Source organism: Furipterus horrens, unplaced genomic scaffold, assembly GCF_987537825.1.
Source record: "Furipterus horrens unplaced genomic scaffold, mFurHor1.1.pri manual_scaffold_1, whole genome shotgun sequence".
Lineage (NCBI taxonomy): Eukaryota > Metazoa > Chordata > Mammalia > Chiroptera > Furipteridae > Furipterus > Furipterus horrens.
Window position 1 is genome coordinate 37,770,992 of NW_028327171.1, and position 20,234 is coordinate 37,791,225.

At 34.7% G+C, this 20,234-nt stretch overlaps 1 protein-coding gene across 1 annotated transcript in view; it reads left to right on the forward strand.

The window, feature by feature from the left end:
- The window catches only part of NAALADL2 (N-acetylated alpha-linked acidic dipeptidase like 2), a 669,716-nt gene that overhangs the window by 314,779 nt on the left and 334,703 nt on the right, over positions 1–20,234 (forward strand). Inside the window, exon 5 of the mRNA XM_090276711.1 lies at positions 17,581–17,724. Coding sequence (XP_090132837.1) covers positions 17,581–17,724 — 144 coding nt within the window. The remainder of the gene's footprint in view (positions 1–17,580; positions 17,725–20,234) is intronic.

Sequence of the window (20,234 nt, forward strand, 5' to 3'; positions counted from 1 at the left end):
TAAAATTTCTAATATAATATACACATATTTGTCATTTCTACTGACAAATATCATTTTTACTCAGGTTTATATATTTATACACATTTTCTGCTTTAAAAATTAAGGATTAGTTGAAGAGCAGCTGAATCTTTTTAATAGCACCTGTGCAGCTGCCAGGGTGTCAGGGAAAGTGCCACACTTATAGAAGGTATGTCTGTCCTTGGTTTTATGTTGAGAAGAAACAAAATGCACTGACTAAGTGACCTGAGCAACCCCATGATGACATGATGCCTTGTTCAGACTTGTGATGAGTTTTAGCAGGTAATTATTTCTGAAAGATAGCCAGACTGGTTTTGAACTCTATCAGCCTATCAAGGCCAAAAATCTTCATTTCTGGTAGTCTGAGGCTTAATGACAGAAGAAAAAGTGTGACTGGTTAGGTTATTTCTTGAATGTATGCTGTTCTCCAGTAAGAATCAACTTTGAAAATATGCAGGAAGCCTTTTAAAAAATTAACAGCACAGGTTTTTAAAATGTATTATTTCTAGCCATTTTCTGGGATTGTTTCTCACATAACACATTGCTAAAGTATTTGTTTTTCCAATGCTTAAACACTCTGAATACCCTACATTTATAGAAATTAAAAAATGGGACAATTTCTAAACATTAATGAATTTATTTTCTTACCCTCTTTCTGAAACAAAACACTTACTAAATAATCCACTGCCCTTTTTCCATATACTGCTGTAATTACTAATCTAAGACAGATGCATACCTCATATACATATTTAAAAAATTATCTTTAGGCAAGAAAATTATAAAACATGTTGCTAAACTTCCAGGCCAACACAAGTACAATTTAAAAACACTGTTCATTGACAAGGAGACAATTTTTAGATACCCTAAATTAATTACAACAGGCTGAAGGGTGGAAGGAAGAAACAAGAGAGGTTAATCAGTTAACAGCGGAAAAACACCAACAGAAGACTGTTTACATCCTTGAATGTATGTCAAAACTTTGAATTAACATCCTGGTGTCTCTTTCCCTGTTTATCTAAAAAGAATCACCAGGTGCCATGGACCATCGCGTCTCTCTACTTTTCCTCGTGCATAAGCTTTTCAGACTGTCGCCCATCACCATGCAAAGTAGCAAAGACTACGCACCTATCACAGAACTATTCCCACTTTATCTTCTCCCTTCCCCTTTATCAATAGCCAATAAAATTTTTTTCAAAACAACTTACATTCTTCCCAAACTGTTTCTAAACCTGTAAGAGGCTGTAAATTCCAAGGCAGCAGACAGGTTTGTGTTTTCCATGTAGTCCTGCAGCTGGTGGTTCAAGTTGAGTGCTTCAGGCCCCGGGACCTCTCCAGGCTGGCATTTGGCTCGATAAACCCTTTCTTTCAGAAAAGCTGTGGCCATGAAACTTTTTTTGTATAACATAGCCAAGACCTTACTTAGTATTCATAACTTGAAATAGTTTAATAGTTTTGTTTCTGTTTTTAAATAGCTCTTCATTCTATGCGATGTACATTTCACACCCTTCAAAACATTAGTTTTTTTGTTTGTTTGTTTTCTAGACTAAGTGGTCTATGCTTCTTTAACTCTTTTCATTAGACATGTCGTTATTTACCTTTACACCTCTTTTTCCCAGGTAGGAAAACTTTCAAGTCTTTCAGTTTACTTCCATCTTTACCTAAATATTGCTTGCTGCTCTTTATGCTATTATATTCATGCGCTTATATAAGATTTTATAAATATTTGGATTTCTTGAGTGGAAATTGCAGAAACATGGATTTGTAATTTCTTTCTCATTTACATATTAACTGTTCCTCTGTGCTTATATGGGTCATTTCTTTTCTAAGCAAATATTTTTCACTTATTTTTTGGTGTCGGGGGAGGAGCATATATACAATGAAGAACATAAAAGACACTAACCTGAAGTGTAAATGTCACTCAATGTTCATGTTTACAGCTGTGTATTTAAGTGTAGAATATATGTAGCATTCCCCAAACTCCCAACCCCTAAAATCATCATTTGGACCTTTAGCATACCGCTGGAATATGAGAAGTGTTCAGAAAAAGCTTATTTGAGAAATAAGAAAAGAAAATATTCTTTGCTGTATAATACAGAAATCAAATAATTAGTTAATTAATAGAGTATTAAGTATGCATTTTCTCAACAGTCTCACCCTTCATCCCATTTCAGAAGTGCAAAATGCCCAGTCTAGAGTCCACCCAATACTGCTTGTCATTCAGAAAAACAGAAAACTGTCCTTCAGTTCATATGTTATATTGGTGCAGGAAGGCAGAGATGTATCTGACTGGGCAGTCGGGGGTGGGTTTGAGCAGTTCAGCCCAGAGTTACCTAATCATTTCAAGGGTGAAAAGAATTGACCAGCACTCTGAAGCCAGAAGTTTCCTAGATTGCTACCAGTCCCAGTTCCTCAACTCTGAATCTTTTCTGTCAGGCTTGTGAAATCTACCTCCTAAATGAGTCCTAAATCCTGTTTTTCTCCATCTACATGTTCTCAATTGCAACTGCTACCTAACAGATTTCACTGCTTCCTCTCTTATAACCTCCAATCAATTATCTGATATCATGTGAATGAGCTTTCAGAGCTCCAAATCTTATCATGCCATATTCTTCTGTGTAAAACTTTTAATGTTGCTGTTTTTTTCAATTTTACATAAATAGTAACTATATACATGAGGTCTGTCCAGAAAAACTCCAGCCACTGTTACTATAATGAGGACTGTTTGTGTGACATGGCATTAGTATGACATTAGTTAATGCTTTTAGAATATCTTATTGCTCTTGGAGAATTATTCAATTTTAATGTCAACATTGGGTCAGAAAAGGTTGTACAGCTATAACATGGAATCTTATACATCTAGCATGCTTTGATATTTTCACTGAAACTTGATATAATTTTGAAATTTTGAATAATTCAAATAAATCCTGAAAGCCTACAAAAAGTTCTGTAGTTAATGTCTTCTTTTGTATTGAAAAATGAATTTGACTTTAGCATAATACATTCTAAAAATAGCCATCTTGCTTTTGTATGATTTATATTTTCTTTGAAGCAACCTTGCAAGTGTGTTGCTCCTTTTATTTCATTTTATACAAAAAGCAGTGAGAAAGTGAACATAGACTGTCCTATTATCTGTTTGATTTGTGTATCTCAGGATGCTCCACAAGTGGGGCATGAAGCAGAAATGTTTATTTTTTCCCATGAGAACCTCAAAAGAATAGAAAGAGGTGACAGCAAGACAATATGCACTATCAAAACGAGCGACAAGAGATTGCATTCGTTTCAGTTCTGTTGGACAGTATATGGATAGTATTTGTCACTGAAATAATGTGGCTCATTTATATTGTACTATTCTGTGGAGCTCAAAGCACTTTATGAGTGTTCTCATTAATCCTAAAGACTAGCTACGAGCTAGGTATTTGGCAGCTTTTGTCCTCACTTTATGGCCTGGGAGACTGCAGTTTAACGGATGTCATTTGTGCAAGCATTGGGAAAGTGTTCAGAAAACAACCAGTGGGGTGAACTATAGTTTGAACAGGTGAGAAAGGTTTTTTTTTACTTTATTTCTAAAAGCTTATAGTAACAATTGTCTGATGAAGCCAACTGCTAAATGTAATTATTTAAAATATTCTGACTTATATTTATCTCCAAAATAGTTTTTCTACCACATCTGTGTTATTAATAGGACTTTCATTCTTCTACACATCCAGGTGTGAAGCCTTAATTGCTTACCCTATTACATATTTCACTGTCACCATTCTGTTCAATGGATTGCCGAGTCTTGACAATTTTCCTTCTCCAGGCTTTTCACATGGATCTTGCTTCTTTCAAAGATATCCTTCGTGCACGTATTACTTCTTCTTGAGAAATTGCAGTAGTTTCTAATCGTATTGACATCAAAACCTTAATTTTGATGTCCAAAAGAACCTAAAATTGCCCACCTCTCTGTTGCCTATTAGTCATGTTTACTTTAAACATTTCAAAGTATCTGGGCTTTAGAGTAATTTCTGTAAAATGGAAATAGCAATAACTAGATTGAAAAGTTGTATCATATATAAAATATGGCAAAGGGATGATATAACATATGCCAAAAACCAAGCTCTGCCTGGCACAAATGGAATTTTTTTTGTTTTGTTTTCATAGTATTTTTTCTAGTTCTTTTCCTTTCTACAGATCAATTTCAGATCAGTATTTCTTAAATCTTCTTTCATGGTATCAGTTCTCTTTTCAAAACCCTATAAAAGTTCCCAGTAAAAGCCTACCACAATAAAGGCTCTGTAACTCTACCTTAATCTCCAGCAAATATGGTAATTGCCAGTTAACATCAGCTACTTGTCATTCCCTTTCACACCTTTATTTTCCTACCACAGCTTATTTGCTCATATGGATTTTTTGCCTGCAATCATCAAGTTTATATACATTTTTATAGTTTGAAAATTATATGTTGTTTAAGAAATCATGTCAAAGCAAAGATCAGAAACCACCAGTTGTATATATAGAGAATAGTCCTAGTAAGTGTGCTTTTGGACTCTAGCCACTACTTTTAAAGTATCTGTTAATGCGAGTGAGGAATCAAGAAACTTTGCTTTATGGAGCTGAGCTCTGACCTACCAACCCCTGACCAGTCATGGGACAATGCTGGGCCACACACCCATTAGCAGTTCGTTTTTTGTTCCACTGAATTCAACACCATCCTTTACTTTCTTATTTCAGGTGTACCAATTCTTCAGGCCTGCTGATACCTCTTTGCCTCAGTGGTTCATTTCATGTTTGGCGAAAGACCTTGGTCTTTCTTGCCACTCTGAAACTCCTTCATTTACTGAATAATTTAAGTCATAAAGCCAAGTGTTTGAATCTTCTATCTCCTCCTAGCTCTTCTGCTGGGCTCCCTTTTCCCATCCCAACACAACACCTGCAGTAAGGCAGTTAAATAGAGTTGCCAGGCAGGAACTGTTCTTGCTCTGAAATAACCTCCTGGATTTTTTTCTCATCCAGTTATTTAAGATTCTTTTTATTTTCTACTTCTTCTAAGAAGCATTCATGACGTTGACTAAGAGTGACCCAAAAGGTCCTTGCTAGGTAGGGCAGGGTGTAATATTACATTATTATACTGTTAGGGAGATTAACTGAAGAAGCTAGAAAGAAAATTTAGCACAAAGTGAATAGTCTTGAATTTGGTTCAAGCTTCATTATTGTGGAACAGCTTTTAAAAGATGACTGTGCTTGGTGCTGTTTGAAGTCTCACACAAAAGACCCAACAAAGACACCATGCCTATCCTGAAACAACACCCCAGCTTATCAACTGGACCATTAGTACTGTACTGAGCACAGTCACACAGCCATGTCTCTCACTATGCCATTACAGCCTTTGTTGTAACTTCAAAAGAGACCTATTATTTAGTGGAATAATCTTCAAATACTAAAAAATATTACCTTAGTAAGAAAATAGAAGAATATAAGCAAAATATTTATTTTAGGCTTTTTAATGTGAATTTGGATCTCATTTTATAAAGTAGTTTGAGGAATTGTACATCCATAACAAATAGCTAAATTGCAATAAAAAATTATAGGAATATTTGAAAGAAAATTCTAATATGTCTAAATTCAGAGGAAGAATTAATGATAGAATTTTTAACTAGAGTTCTATGCACAAAAAAAAAAATTGATGACCAATCGGTGCTTATTAACTGAGGGATTTTGTGTGTGTGTGGTGCGTGTTTAAAATCTCTATTTTTTCCCAAAATCTATATTTTCCTAAAATACAGCATCACTTCAACAAAATACTGGAGTGATATTTTTCATGTTCCAATTCTATGTGTAATTAATAGTAAAAAGTAATTCTAATGATATTATAAGGAAAATTATAAGCCAGGAGGGGAATTTATTGAAATTTTTTATATTACTTCAAATATAATGGACTTTTCTGTAATGACAGTAGGATATCCACCTGAAATTTAGATATAACTATCTAAATACAAGCAGCCTTTTTCAACATCAAAATAAGGAAGGTTTCTCTTAAATGCCTGTCAGGACTAGTAAGTACTGTATAGTATTTGGAAACATATTTTGAGAGGAAACTATAAGTTTGTTTAACTGATCACTCATGGACAAATTTAGAATCAAATCTTAGAAATGGGCATCTGTAGACATTGTATAGATGATGAGTTTAAAGCTACAAAAAATGGTGAAATTTTTCCCAGAGTCACTTCCCAGTAAAAGATAGAGTGAGGACCAGATATTGGTATCTTGAACTCCAGGCCAAGGTCCCTTACTTGGATTAGTATTTCTGAGTCAGAAGCAAAAAATATACAAGAAATCATGAAGAGCTGAGAACCACTTCATGTATTTGATAACTCATGTAACCTCACATCTAGGACAGGAGAGCAAGTGTTAATAATTTTTCATTTATCAGAAAACAACTTAAAACTAAGTAAATCCAGAAATAAAACACTGGTTTTCTGCCTTTTCATCTAATCAGCTTCATAAAATAATGCGTTCTCATTATAATCTTATATGAAGAATTTTATTGTAAATTAATGGTTGCATACTTTCACAGACACCGTAAAACAAATTAGACATATCCACATTGTTTATTTGTTATCTTTTAAAAAATGCAAACTATTCTTTCTATAAAACTATAAACTTTGCAAATCATTTCAATGTTCATATTCTTCAAGTTTGAGATTGAAATGCTTCTTGGGGGGATGCCTCTAAAGAGGATTGCTTTGCTTATATTATAAGTAATGTACAGATGGCCAATTATTCCAGTTATGAATCTAGACTACTCCTCTCAAAGTAAAGCACAAACTAGATATTTTATCTGTCTCTTAGTTTATTTTTTATGATATAGTTTATGGTTTATTTCTAAATGTTCATGTTCTTGAAATGCTCAGGGAATGAAATAGTCTTGGAGTATATAAGTGATGAATAAAAAAGAATAGAAATATTTAAACTTATATGAAATAGAAAACCAGTTATTATGAAACCAATTTTTCCTTGGAAATAAAATTAAGAAAACATTTGTAAATATCCAAATATTACCACTACTCTTGTACAGCTAAATATTCACTTAAAAGCAAATTTATATATATAAATTTAGTGAGATAAAGCCTACACCAAAGGATGTCTTTAGAGAACGTGTTGTTAATGGTGACCATCATCTGCCTGAAACATAGAAATGGACTTTATATTTGAAGTAATTATATCAATGTATTTTAACCATAAAAAACATATAATATATATTTTAAAATATGTTCTCATAATTCTATAAATAAGAATAAATTTAGTTATATTGCACACCAGATTTCAATGAACAATATAATTAAATATTTTGCGTATGTCCTGTATGACAAAAATGAAGAATAGCACCTTTCTATTAAACAAAACATTTAAATATTATAATAGAAATGTTCTTTAATTGAATATTTGTCAAGTTTAGAACAAATTCAAAGAATGCACAACAAATATACATATAACCAAAAGATATTTGTTTGAGGAAAGAAAATGATGGCTATTTATATTTTAAAATCTTTTACCCCAACTAATTTTACTTTACCATATAAATCTTTTTATATGTATTAACACTAAATGAATATATTTTAATCATTATAAAAGTTGTCTAGCTCTTTTTGAGTTTGTATCAATCATAATTAATATCGTTGAAAAAGCTAATTATAAAGGGAGAACCTAAACTAACAGCAAATATTAATATACATATTAACAAATCAATATTAACAAATACTTTTTTCTCTGTCCTACTTTCTTTTTAAGTATATTTTATTGATTATGTTGTTACAGTAGTCCCAATTTTTCCCCTTTGCTCCCCTCTACCCAGTACCCCCATTCCCTCCAGGAATCCCACCCCCCTAGTTCATGTCCTTGGATCATGCATAAAAGTTCTTTGGCTTCCCCCTTTCCTATATTAATCTTAACTTCCCCCTGTCTATTTTGTACCAATCGATTATGCTTCTTAATCCCTGCACCATATCCCCATTTCTTCCCTGCCCCACTTCCAGCTAATAATCCTCCAAATGATCCCCATACCTATGATTCTGTTCCTATTCTGGTTTGCTTAGTTGGATTTTGTTTTTATTTTTTAGATTCAGTTGATAGTTGTGAGTATGTTTTCATTTTAGTGTTCATAGTTTTGATCTTCTTTTTCTTAAGTAAAAGACATTTCATATAATAATGGCTTGGTGATGATGAACTCCTTTAGCTTTACCTTGTCTGGAAAGCACTTTATCTGTCCTTCCATTCAAAATGATAGCCTTGTTGGATAGAGTAGTTCTGGTGCAGGTTTCCTTTCATACATTGAATACTGTTTGCCAGTCTTTTCCTGCCTGCAGAGTGTCCTCTGAGAAATCTGCTGATAGTCCTGTAGGCACCCCCCTGTAGCCAACTCTCTGCCTCTCTCTTGCTGCCCCCAGGACTCTCTTTATTTTTCACCTTTGGCATCTCAATCATGATGTGTCCTGGTGAGGTCCCCTCTGCGTCCAGCTAGCTCGGGGCCCTCCGTGCTACCAGGACGTGTATGTCCATCACCTTCACAAATTTTGGGACGTTTTCTTCATTTTTTTCAATTCTTGCTTTCTCATTCTGCACTGCTTGACTGTTTTTTTCTTCCTTATGTTCCAAATCATTGATTTTAACCCTGGTTTTCTTCCCTTCACCTTTGGTTTTGTGTGAATTTTACTTCATTTCACTCAGCATAACCTTCACTTCTTCACTTCTGCATTTGCCGTACTCAGGCATATCTGTCAAGCCTGTGAGCATCTTTATCACCAGTGTTTTGAATTTTGCATCTGTTAGGTTGGCTATCCCCTCATCTGTTAGGTTGTCTATCTCCTCGTCACTTAGTTCTCCCACTGGAACCTTGGTCCATTCCCCCTTTTGGGTCATACTTCTCTGTATCTTCATTCTGACAGGCTCCTGTGTTTGTTCAACTTTGTGTCCCAGGTAGAGCTGTCACTCCTGTTACATTGTAAGGGGCAGAGCCTTAGGGACTCGTCAGTACAGGGCAACCTGTTTCACCACATTGTGGCACTGTATGTGGAGGAAGGGTCTGAGAGGGAACACTGCCCAGCACTCGCCCCTTCTCCAGGCACCTCTCCCACTTCCACACTGGACCAGTGCCACTCTAACTGCTGCCCTGGCCGTCGTTCCCAGAGTGGTTGGATCTGAGGATGTTCTAGGACTCTGGAGGCCCTTTAAACATGTGGATTCTGCTGAGACTGGCAGTTTCTGCCTCCACTCCAACCCCCACTGATCTGCATAGTCAGAAGCAATAAGGCTTGATTTTCCCCGGTGCTGGGACCATGAGCTGTGAGGTCCGGTGAGGAGCTGGGAACATTCCCCAGGTGTCCCTCCTGACTTTTTAAAACATGTGACTGCGCTTTCTGCTGGCCCGCCACTGCTGCTGCTGCTGCTGCTGCTACCACCACAGCGCATCCTCTCTGCCCCAGCTCTGCCCCTCCTACCTGCCTGGATGAGTATTTCTTCTTTATATCTTTGTTTGTTGGACTTCCATGCAGTTTGATTTTCTGGAACTCCTGGTTGTTTCTAGTTTTGAGGTAGTTGTATTCCTTCTTAGTTATGGAGGGTGATGCAGCGTGTCTGTCTAAGCCGCCATCTTGGCCAGAAGTCCTCTGTCCTACCTTTTAAAATAAATTTGCACTCTACGTAATCTGTATGCTTTTTCAATACCAGTATATACAGACACTTGCTTTATGATGAGTATATACCTCCTGACTCCTTTAATATGAAAGTAAATATGACTGTTTGTAAATACACTGCTTACTAATTAAAATAATAATTATTAGGGAGCATGGCAGGTTGCTTTATTAAAAGAGGACCAATGAAATAAAACGAGACCATCTGTCTCTTCATTTCTAAGATTTTGTGATTGCACATTTAATATCATGATCTTAAGCTTACAAGTAGACAAAACAAAATTACTCACTTGAACATTGGAATGCTCATTTATCCAAAAATAGTGACTGATCCTCTACTTTATTACTATGTAGTGTGCTAAGCCATGGGAATACAGCAGTGAAATGGCCCCCAAGAAATTTACACTCTGGTCAGTGTGATGAAAGTAAAAAGGAAATTAGAACCGAGCAATGTTTACTAAATGTGTAGCATGGAATTATGTTGGGACACATACAAGAACTTGGGCTCCCAGAGTAAGTGACATCTAAGAATCGAGTTAACTAGCATAAGCCAGCTTTTATACCTACAATTTATATTAGTTTGAGAGGAGTTAAGAAATATAATGTATTTTTTAAATAGTAATTTTCATTTTAATTATGAGATAACTATCAGTAATAAAATTCCTGTATGATAAGATGTATATATGCATATGCATTTATATATGTATGTGTGAATATACATACAGATAGACACAGAGGGAGAGACTGCAAGTCAACTCTGAGATGACTACAAAGCACAAGCACATTTAAGTGTTAAGTATTATATTTTTAATAATAACCTAAGCAACACAACACTGAATTTGACTAGCTTGAGGGAATATGGTGATATTTATAACCAGCAAGTTTTAAGATACTAAAATAATAAAGGATCAGCTAGCTATATTTACAAGGATAGTAAAATAACTAGCCAATTTAGTGCACTGATCAGTTTTGATAAATAACTATAAATTTAGAAAGCTAATATAAAAATGAAACAACATTTGTGCCAGTTATTTAATGGTATGATTTCTGTCAAAGTGGCAGCTCTTTGGATATAGCCAAATAAAATACATATTCTGATAACACCTCTGATAGCAACTTGTTCATTTGATATTTGGATCTTTTTCAAAAAAAATGCAGTACAAAATGTGTTTTAAAAATTCCTGCATTTTAGGTGTCTGATGACTTGATTTTCTAACAATGGGAAGTATTTATACGTTATGTTTGTCAATCATTTGCTGTAATTAATTACAATAGTTGAAAACCTAGAAAAGAAAAGTCAAATCAGTTAGCAAATAAAGTATTTATTCATGATTGAAATAAAGAGTTATCAATGTAATTTTGGTCTTTAGACAACCAAATTTATTTCTGAGGAAAAAACAAAAGCAAAAAGAAATGCTCTCAGAAAATGTAAACTTATTATTTAGTGGCTGTATATGAACAGACTTGTTATCCATTTTGGGGGAAACTCTCTGAGGAACTATTGAGTTAGAATTTACTGATACTGTCAAAGGCTCTGACATCTTTAATTCTGGGTAAGGTAGTAACCACAGTCTATTATACTTCATCCTACTTTTAAATTTATTTTATTTTATTTATTTATGTTCTGAATTTTTATTATATTTTTCCATTACCATTTACTCTCCCTATATATCCTCCCCCAAGTAATCACCACACTGTTGTCCATGTCTGTGAGTCCTTTGTCCTTTTTGCTCAGTCCTTCCACCCTCTCATCTCCCCCCCCACCACTACCAATCATCCTGCTCTCCATCTATGAGTCTGTCCCCATTTTCCTTGTTAGTTCAGTCATCCTGCATTTTACAAAAAATTTTGTAAAATATATTTTACCAAAAAATTATGTAAAATATATAATGATTTAGACCAGTGCTTATCTAATGTGCAAATGAGTCACCTGGAAGTCTTAGACTACAGATTCTGATCCAGAAGGTCTGGGGTGGGGCCTAGGGTTCTGCATTTGTAAAGAGATCCCAGGACATGCCAATATTGTTTGTCCAAGAACTATACATCAAATAGAAGGGATCTAAGCTTACATTATGTTCCATGAATGTCATGTTTCACACACACACACACACGCAGACTCGCGTGCTGAGGGTTGTTATAAAGAAATCGTGCTATCTTCCTGAATGGAGACATATTAAAATCATTGACCTACAAAAGACTCTTCTTTGTTTACCAACACTGTTTTTTATTATACATTACCTCACCATGTGGTACATTAATTTTGAGGATCCCAGTGTTTAAGGTACCTAGTTTCTGAAGCATTATTTTTTCTGATAATCTGGATAAGTGGCATTTCCTGTACACACTGATTTTTCAATTGAGTTTAAAATAATTTCATCATGTGTCCTGGTGGTGTGGCTCAGTTTGTTGGAGCATTGTTTCATGCAACAAAACTTTGAGGGTTCACTTCCAGTCAGGGCACATACCTACGATGAAGTTTGATCCCTAGTTGGGGTACATGCAGGAGACAACCAATCAATCACATTGATGTTTCTCTCTCCTTTTTTCCCTTTCTCTGAAATCAATACACATATCCTCAGGTGACGATTAAAAATAACAATAATAATAATTTCATCTTGCCTCACAAATAAGTGCTGGCAGCTAACAGAGTACATGCTTTCTCTACACGAATAATTAGATATGATTGAAGTGGGCATCAAGAAATTGTAAAGGATAATGCAAAAGCTGTTAAATACATTTAATTAGAAAACATTTTAATTATTTTTAATCTCATTACTTCTAAATTTCAACCACTGAGTTTCAGGCTCTGGGCCTCTTAACTAATGTGCTCTTTATTTGGGTAAATTAGCATCATGAAGACCTGTCAGTGTCACTTTGGTTGTTCAGGTGTTGTAAGATGGGATGACAATATTATCATAATAAAATTATTTATATATTATGTTTGAAACAGTGAGGTAGTGATATAATCAGACTTGGAACTCTATATCCAATTTCTTCTTTCTTTACATCTAAAGAGATGAGTGTGGCATTGTATCATGGATTGGATTATTGAAGAAATGGATCAATTTGAATCTATCTGAATTACAAAGAGTGCATAAGGTGAAGAGAGTACTAGCTATCTAGCAAAATAAAAGTTGGTGTCAATCAGACTTTTTTGGACATACACAATGTAGAGGGTATGATATAAATGCTGCATTCTAAAAGTCTGAGTGTTAGAAGGTAATGTCAAAACTTTTCTGTATTGTACCCTTTTCATGAAGCATGAAATCATCCTGATTTTAATCTCATGCCTAATGGATTCTTATAGTTAATTAATGTTTTAAAATACAATTGAATAAAATTATACATGTGTTGTATTTTATTCAAAGCCTCTTTAGTGTCCTGTAAAGTCCTGCTTATGCTATCAGCTCTCAGCAGTGAACTGTTTGTCAAATTTCCATTAAGCTGAAGGTGAAAATTAATGAACCACTTACTTCAGGTATTTCAAAACTAATACAAGTATGTTAGTCATACAGCACAACAAATCAAAGATATATGTATGTTCAATTATGGTTCTATCATATTTAACTTTTAAATGCTTTGTTTCATATGCTTAATATAGCATTTTGGAGGAAAAGTGAATGAAGTTATTAACATATTAACAGATAAACATATCTCAAAGATGATTTTTATTTATAGAAATCTCCCCCCTCAACAACATGTCACTCTAGAACAAGGTTAATCAGTGAGTTGATGGGGACAAGTGGCTTTTGAAAGCCTATATATAATATATCTGCTGTGGGAGGGCAATTAGCAAGCATGGGGTTAATAAAATCATAATTTCTTCTTTGTTTGTACCTCTGCTCTATTTCCGAGGCATTCAGAAAACCAGTAAAATAGAGCTATTGTCATTACTTTTCAAAGAATTCTCAATTCTTTCATTTGTCTTTTCTTTAATTATGGACCTCTTGTTGTATTCCTGGCAATCTGGAAGGTTTTGAGTGTCACACAATGAGGCAGAAGACTTGGGCCTTGCCTTCAAGAAATTTAGAGTTGAGAGAAAAACAAAATGTTTTCACACAGTGATAATATTGATTAGAAATGGTGAGCACCACACACACACACACACACACAAAGGTACAGATATATCTCACAGAGCAGCAGGTGTCAGAGAAAGCTTGTAGAAAGTGACTTCTGAGTTGGGGTCAGATGTGTGTGGTGCATGAGACATGCAAGTGGAGTGGAAGGAAGGGCTTAAGAACACAGAGGATGTAAATCACAGAATATGTAGGGGGACACTTAAGTTTTAGGATAAGATGTATGGAAAGGAATAATGGAAAATAATACTGGGAAATACGCCTCAGATTGTAAAGGGCCTTGAATGGCAAGCTAAAGAGTTCAGTATTTCAAATAGGGAGAGGTGAAATTACACAGCATTTTAAGAGGTTTAATTTCATGTCAGTAATGTGTCACACCTAAATTCCATGAAACCTTTGAAATAACAGGTTGCACGTTTCTCATAAATACCACAATATCACCCCCAAAATACTCAAAGGATATTTTCCAAGACCCCCAATGGATGCCTGAGATTCTGGATTCTACCAAACCTTGTATATACTATGTTTTTTTCCTATACATACATACCAATGATAAAGTTTAATTTATAAATTAGGAACACTAAGAGATAAACAACAATAACAATAATAGAATATAATCTTATAGCAATATATTGTATGAAAAGTTAAGTGACTGTGGTCTCTCTTTCTCTGATAACTGATCTGATAACCAAGACAGGTACTAAGTAACTACAGGCAAATAGCATGTACAGTGTGGACATGCTGTGCAAAGGGATGATTCGTGTTTCAGGTGGGTTGGGGCAGGATGGTGAGAAATTTCATTATGCTACTCCAAATAGTGTGAAATTTAAAAGATTATTATTTTTTATATCTGGAAGTTTTCCATTTAGTATTTTCAGACCTCAGTTGACTGCGGGTAACTGACACCTCAAAAAATAACATCAGATAAAGGGGGCTACTGTATTTCATTGTCTCATGTACACTGAAACTTTCAGAGGTAATGGCTGAGGAAGAAAATACATTCTGGGAGAAGCAGAGGAGATGGCTATGCCAAGGCTTTCCAGCTGGTGTGCACACTGTTTATGCCTTGGGATATTTATCACTATGACTCCAAGTGCAGCTAGAACAACAGACTCAGAGCTGGTCATTTGAGGCTAAGAATGATTTCCTTGTGGTCTGAAAGTCCCCTTTAGTTTTCCTCAGCAATCTGAATTGCTACTAGCATCTTCTCTGTAAACCAGAACCTGGTTCATGAGCATGCAACCTGCATAATCTCCAGGACACTCCCTTTTAGAAGGACCCACACCTAATTTAACTCTCTGTTACTGCCATATTGAAATTGTTCATCCTTTTCGAACAAGAAATCTTATACAGTCATTTTGTTATGGGCCCTGCTAAGTGTATAGCCAGTGTTGGTACATGACAAGAAATTGATTAGGAAGCAATGAGCTGCACTATGATCAAAATGTGCCACCATACAGGCATATAAAAGGGGTTATGGAATTGTGGGTGCGGTAGAGTGCTTATATAACAAAGCCAATTCTAAGCTTGAATCTCCGTTATGTTTTCTTCAAAGCCATGGCTTTTTTGATTGCCACAGGCCTAAGCTAAATACAAATTTTTTAACCTTGTGGTCTTCCAATTGATGAATTAAGGAAAACCTTCTATAATGTATTTTCTTATTTATAATTTGCTTCCTGGAGCCTGGATACCAGTATCTCTGAGTGCTGCGCCCCCTGCAGCCTTATCAAATTAAATTCTGAGAAAACCTTTGGCAAGTATTTTCCCTAATAAAAGTTCTGAAAAATATAGCTCTGTGTTCACAAACATTATTGGCTGCCCAATAAAGTCATTCTGTTGTGTATTTCTTTTCTTGAGTCAAGATAAATATATGAACTGAACAAGGTATCTTCTGGTTCTTTCCTTAAGCACAGATTAGTTTATTCTCTTCATTTTCTTTACTCTGAATACGTATATATTTTCCCTTACTTGTGTTATCACAAGTATTTAATTTTTTTCTCAAACTTAGAGAGGAATATAGTCAAATATTTCTACAAAGCTTAATTTATAAAAGTATTTTTTATGATTTCTCTCTCTTTATGTCTTATTTTACAAGGAATCCATGATCATTACAAAAAAGAAACAAAAAAAAAGAAAACAAAATTTTAAAAAATGTCTACAATGCTCAAATATAATCTCTCTTAACAGTCTTTCATTTTTACATATAATATTCACATATATTTTAATATTTTATTATGTGTAACATATCTAGAAAGAAGTATGCAAATTATAAACAGCTTGATGAATATGTCACCTTCTCCCACACTTCTTTTCATCCTCACCCCTCTCTATCTCCCAAAGGCAAATGCTTAATTGCTTTCAACATTTTTAATTGTTAACTACTTTTCATATTTACCTTTCTGTATCTCAAGAGAATTTTAAAAAATTGAATTCATATTTCAGTTTTACCTACTATATTGACTTACCTTTATGGAAGATAAATATTTAATTTTCTTTCACAAATTTCCATTTACCTCACCCTTGACTTTTGTCTTTTTCCTGTAGAATAATATCAATTTTGTGTTAAAAGACCACACAGTTTATATTATTATAATTATGTAAATATTCACATCATGTAATGATTATATTTCTTTCTTGAAAAACTGTTCTTCTCTTTAAAGCTAACCATTGTCTCATTTTACAGATTTCTTATTTTTCTTTGTATCTAGAAATTTTTCAAGTGCCAACTCTCTGATCTGACTGTAAATGGTCTCCCAATACATTAACAGTCCCCAGTATCACCTTATTTTTGTCTTTCTGGACACTTCCTTTCCGAGCCCCCTCTGCTCACTAGGTCTGCTGCAACTGTGCCATTTTATTTAGCATTGACCTTGGATGTGAATGCCCACTTAAGAATCCTAAAATTAATTGATTTGAAGTTCTTTGTATGGGTGGAATGTATTGTCTCATGGGTTTTAATGTAGGGTGTCTTGGGTGAGTTGTTTTATTAGTAGAATCCTAGATTTTAAGTATTTTAATGTAGTCTCCATTGACGTAGTCATATTTACTAGAAGTTCATTTTCTGTTATCCAAGCTGGAAAGGAAGATTATGGGCACTAAGATAGTAAAATATCTAAAGAGCCTCAGCAATCATAACACCATCCCATTTAAAGTATGAGATGCACCATTCACTTCATTTGGTGTCTCTCTCCTCAGTACCACACTTTCAGATTTCTGCTGGACTGAAGGAGGAGGAACAGGCAATGTTCTCATCGACTGGGTGAGTGAGGGCCTCAAGAGGAAGACCCTCACAGTCAGAATATCATTAAGTCCTCCTATTTCTAGGCCCTTCTTTACCCCAACTTGAATAGGTAACTGGTGTTGGCTATTCCTACATCTTTCTAGGTTTTGTGGTACAATTTGAATTGTTTTCCAGCTTCCCTTTTCTGCTAGCTTAAGTTTTGGTCTCATTGGTCTCTTACATCTGTTGACAGTGATGCATCTGCTTTACAGTTTGTAGAATCTTATTGTCTCTTTGATTCTCTTGGCCCCTGTGGATATATGCTTTTTTTATTCCTTTATTGTCATTTCAGTGGAGAATAGAGGTAACTGTGTGTGTACAATCCACTAGCATTAATTAGGATACATAGTAGTATTTGGATTGAATTTTTATTAAGCCCCTCAAGTCATTTTTAATACATACACAGATATAAATAAGGAACAAACAAACAGAATAAACATACCACTCATAATTTAAATACTGATTACAAAAAAAAACTTTTCTTCAAGTGTTTTTAATGTCTCCTAACAAAAATTTCTGTCCCCTTATGTCTTGAATACAGTTGGAAGCTTTAGGCACAACCGACCAAACCTCACCTCCCTACTGGTGCAGCCCATCTCCGCGGCGCTCGCTGCAGAGCTCATCTCTTCATCGAAAGACGGAACCAAAAATGGTGTCTGTAGCCCTCTAGCACTTTCACATACTGGTAACATATTTAATGTCTTTCTGTGTGTCTTGTAGTTTGTTTTTTTCCTTTAAGGAACATGATCACGTTTAATCTCTTAAATTGACATGCTTAGTATCGTGCTTTAAAAAAAAACAAACATTTATTTTTGATGAGGCAAACATTTATTATCTTCTCTGGCTCTTTAAGGGACATTTTTTGGTAAGGTAATTTTGATAAATACTGAGAGTTAACGAAACTGAGAGACTGAAAAAAGAGGAAACCCATTTTCAATTGCAATGAAGAAAAGCAGCTTTACAAATAAAGCATCTCGTCCTTTCATGACAATCTGCTTAACTTAGCTTCCCAGTTTCAGCTTCAGCAGTCTTGTTGCCTGCCAAGATGTCAGTGGATAGTAGTCAGCTAGCTGGGGGATGAAGTCCCTTCGCAGAAAGCATTAAAGCCTAATTCCTGCAATTGACTAAAAAATCCCTCTGTCTTCACGCATCGTTGCTTGAGAGATGCTTCTGTTCAGCAGTACAGTTTGTCAGGTCTTGTTGGACCACACAGGATAAAACCAAAGTAGTAAAGCTACCTGCAGTGGGGTGAGCACCATGCTACCTCTGATTTCTGCCTCCAGCCTCAGCATTAGAATGTCAAAGAGGAAATTCTCTTAACATATTGTTAAACTAGTCGCTGTGAAATTCAGCTTAATGGGGCTCTGTTTTTGTGTCCAAACCTGGAGGCACAGCTACCCTTGTTTTATCTCATCTGTTTTCCTCTTGACAACAAAAGCATTAAAGATGTTTTGAAGAAGCCTAAAAAATCTAAAAGCATTCAGAATTTCCCTCTGGTAGACACATAGCTTTTCAAAGTCCTATAGATTGAAAGCCTCCAAAACTGATTATTGATTGATCAGAGTGGGAAATATAAATAACAGTGGTAAGTTTATGCCCTCAGAGTGGAATGAAGAAGACCTGGGGGAGTTTTTGTTTCATTTTGCTTTGTTTCTCTGTCTTCTATTTTGAGCCCACAAAATGATCCTTGACTCTGTTTGTTAAAATATGTTAACAACACTGTAATAGTAGTTTAGTTGTAAGAAAAGCACTGGACTTCTAAAAGACTAGATTTAAGCTCAGGTTTAATCAATTGATTAATTCCATATATATCCAGAACCCCTATGTGTTCTTGTGACTGTCCTGTCCTCAGTAGGCTAAGGGTCCCCATACTATCACCATATGCCACCTCTCTGCTGAGAACCTCAGTGCCTGCATCTACAGAAGGGTATCTAACTTTCTAACATCTCAAGTTGTTCTGAGAATTAAATCATAATGTACATCTGAGTACTTTTGTATACTGTGAAATGTTATGCTAGCAACTGTCTTCCTTATCAAATCATTATATTAATGTTTTCCACAATATGTCAAATGTCTGTAATAATGGCATAGCTAAGCAAAATAGCACTCTCCAGTTATATCTATTCAATAACTTAACAACATATATGAAGTGTAGAAGAAAAATTAAAGTATATACTGAAGTGTGTTTAAAACTCTGGTGTTAAAGAAGCAACAAGATAGGCCTGCTTTCCAATAAATCATGCCATATCAACTTTTTCTTATAGATATAGTAATTATCATTGGTTTTAGAAAAATTCAGATTTATTTAAATTGAGATGATATTTCATGTTATAATGGGTTCTTCTTTTATCGTTGTTAATACAAAATACTACATTTAGATATTCCAAATACATCTGAATTGTTAAATTTAATGTTAAATATAGGATAATCACACTTTACCCTAATGTTTTAGACAATAATACCCATGATACAGCCAAGGTAATTAATTTTTAAGTTTCTCATAAACACTAATTGCTCACTATGATATACATCAGGGTAGAATATGAAAAGGATACAAAATGAGACACTGTTCTTGAGCAATGAAAGCAATACTTCTAGTTTATGGATTTAAAAATCTTTTAAATCATATTATATCTTACTGTTTAATGTTTTAAATACAGCCCTGAGCTTTAGTGTAGAAAAATCTTAACTCCAAAGTTTAGACAAAGATACATTAGATATCTGTAAAAATCAACTAATTATTTCTTACCTATTTAACCCTTTATAAACACTGAAACAGAATTCTCTGGAGTCCAGACAACAGTGTAGTGAGATTTGCTTATTATATTTTCTTTTTTAGTAATTATTTGCCCCTTTCCCATTTTGAATGTTGCCAACATTTCCCACCAATATAGTGTGGGTAGGTTTGACTACATCCCAAGCTATGGAAATACATCCCAATTAGTTCAATTTATTGACATATTATATCAAGTATATTATGATGCTTGGTTAAGATCTAAATCTATCCAAATAAGACCTAGACTCAATTTCTGGACTTTTAGCAATGACTCACTTTAATGCTAGAACTGAACAAGTAAGCATATAGCCTTGAGATCTTTTGGTAGTTTCCTTGGGACATTGAGAATATATCCTTTCCTAAGAATGGAGCCAACAGGAAGGTATAAATGAATAATGGGGAGGGAGAGAAGGAGAGAG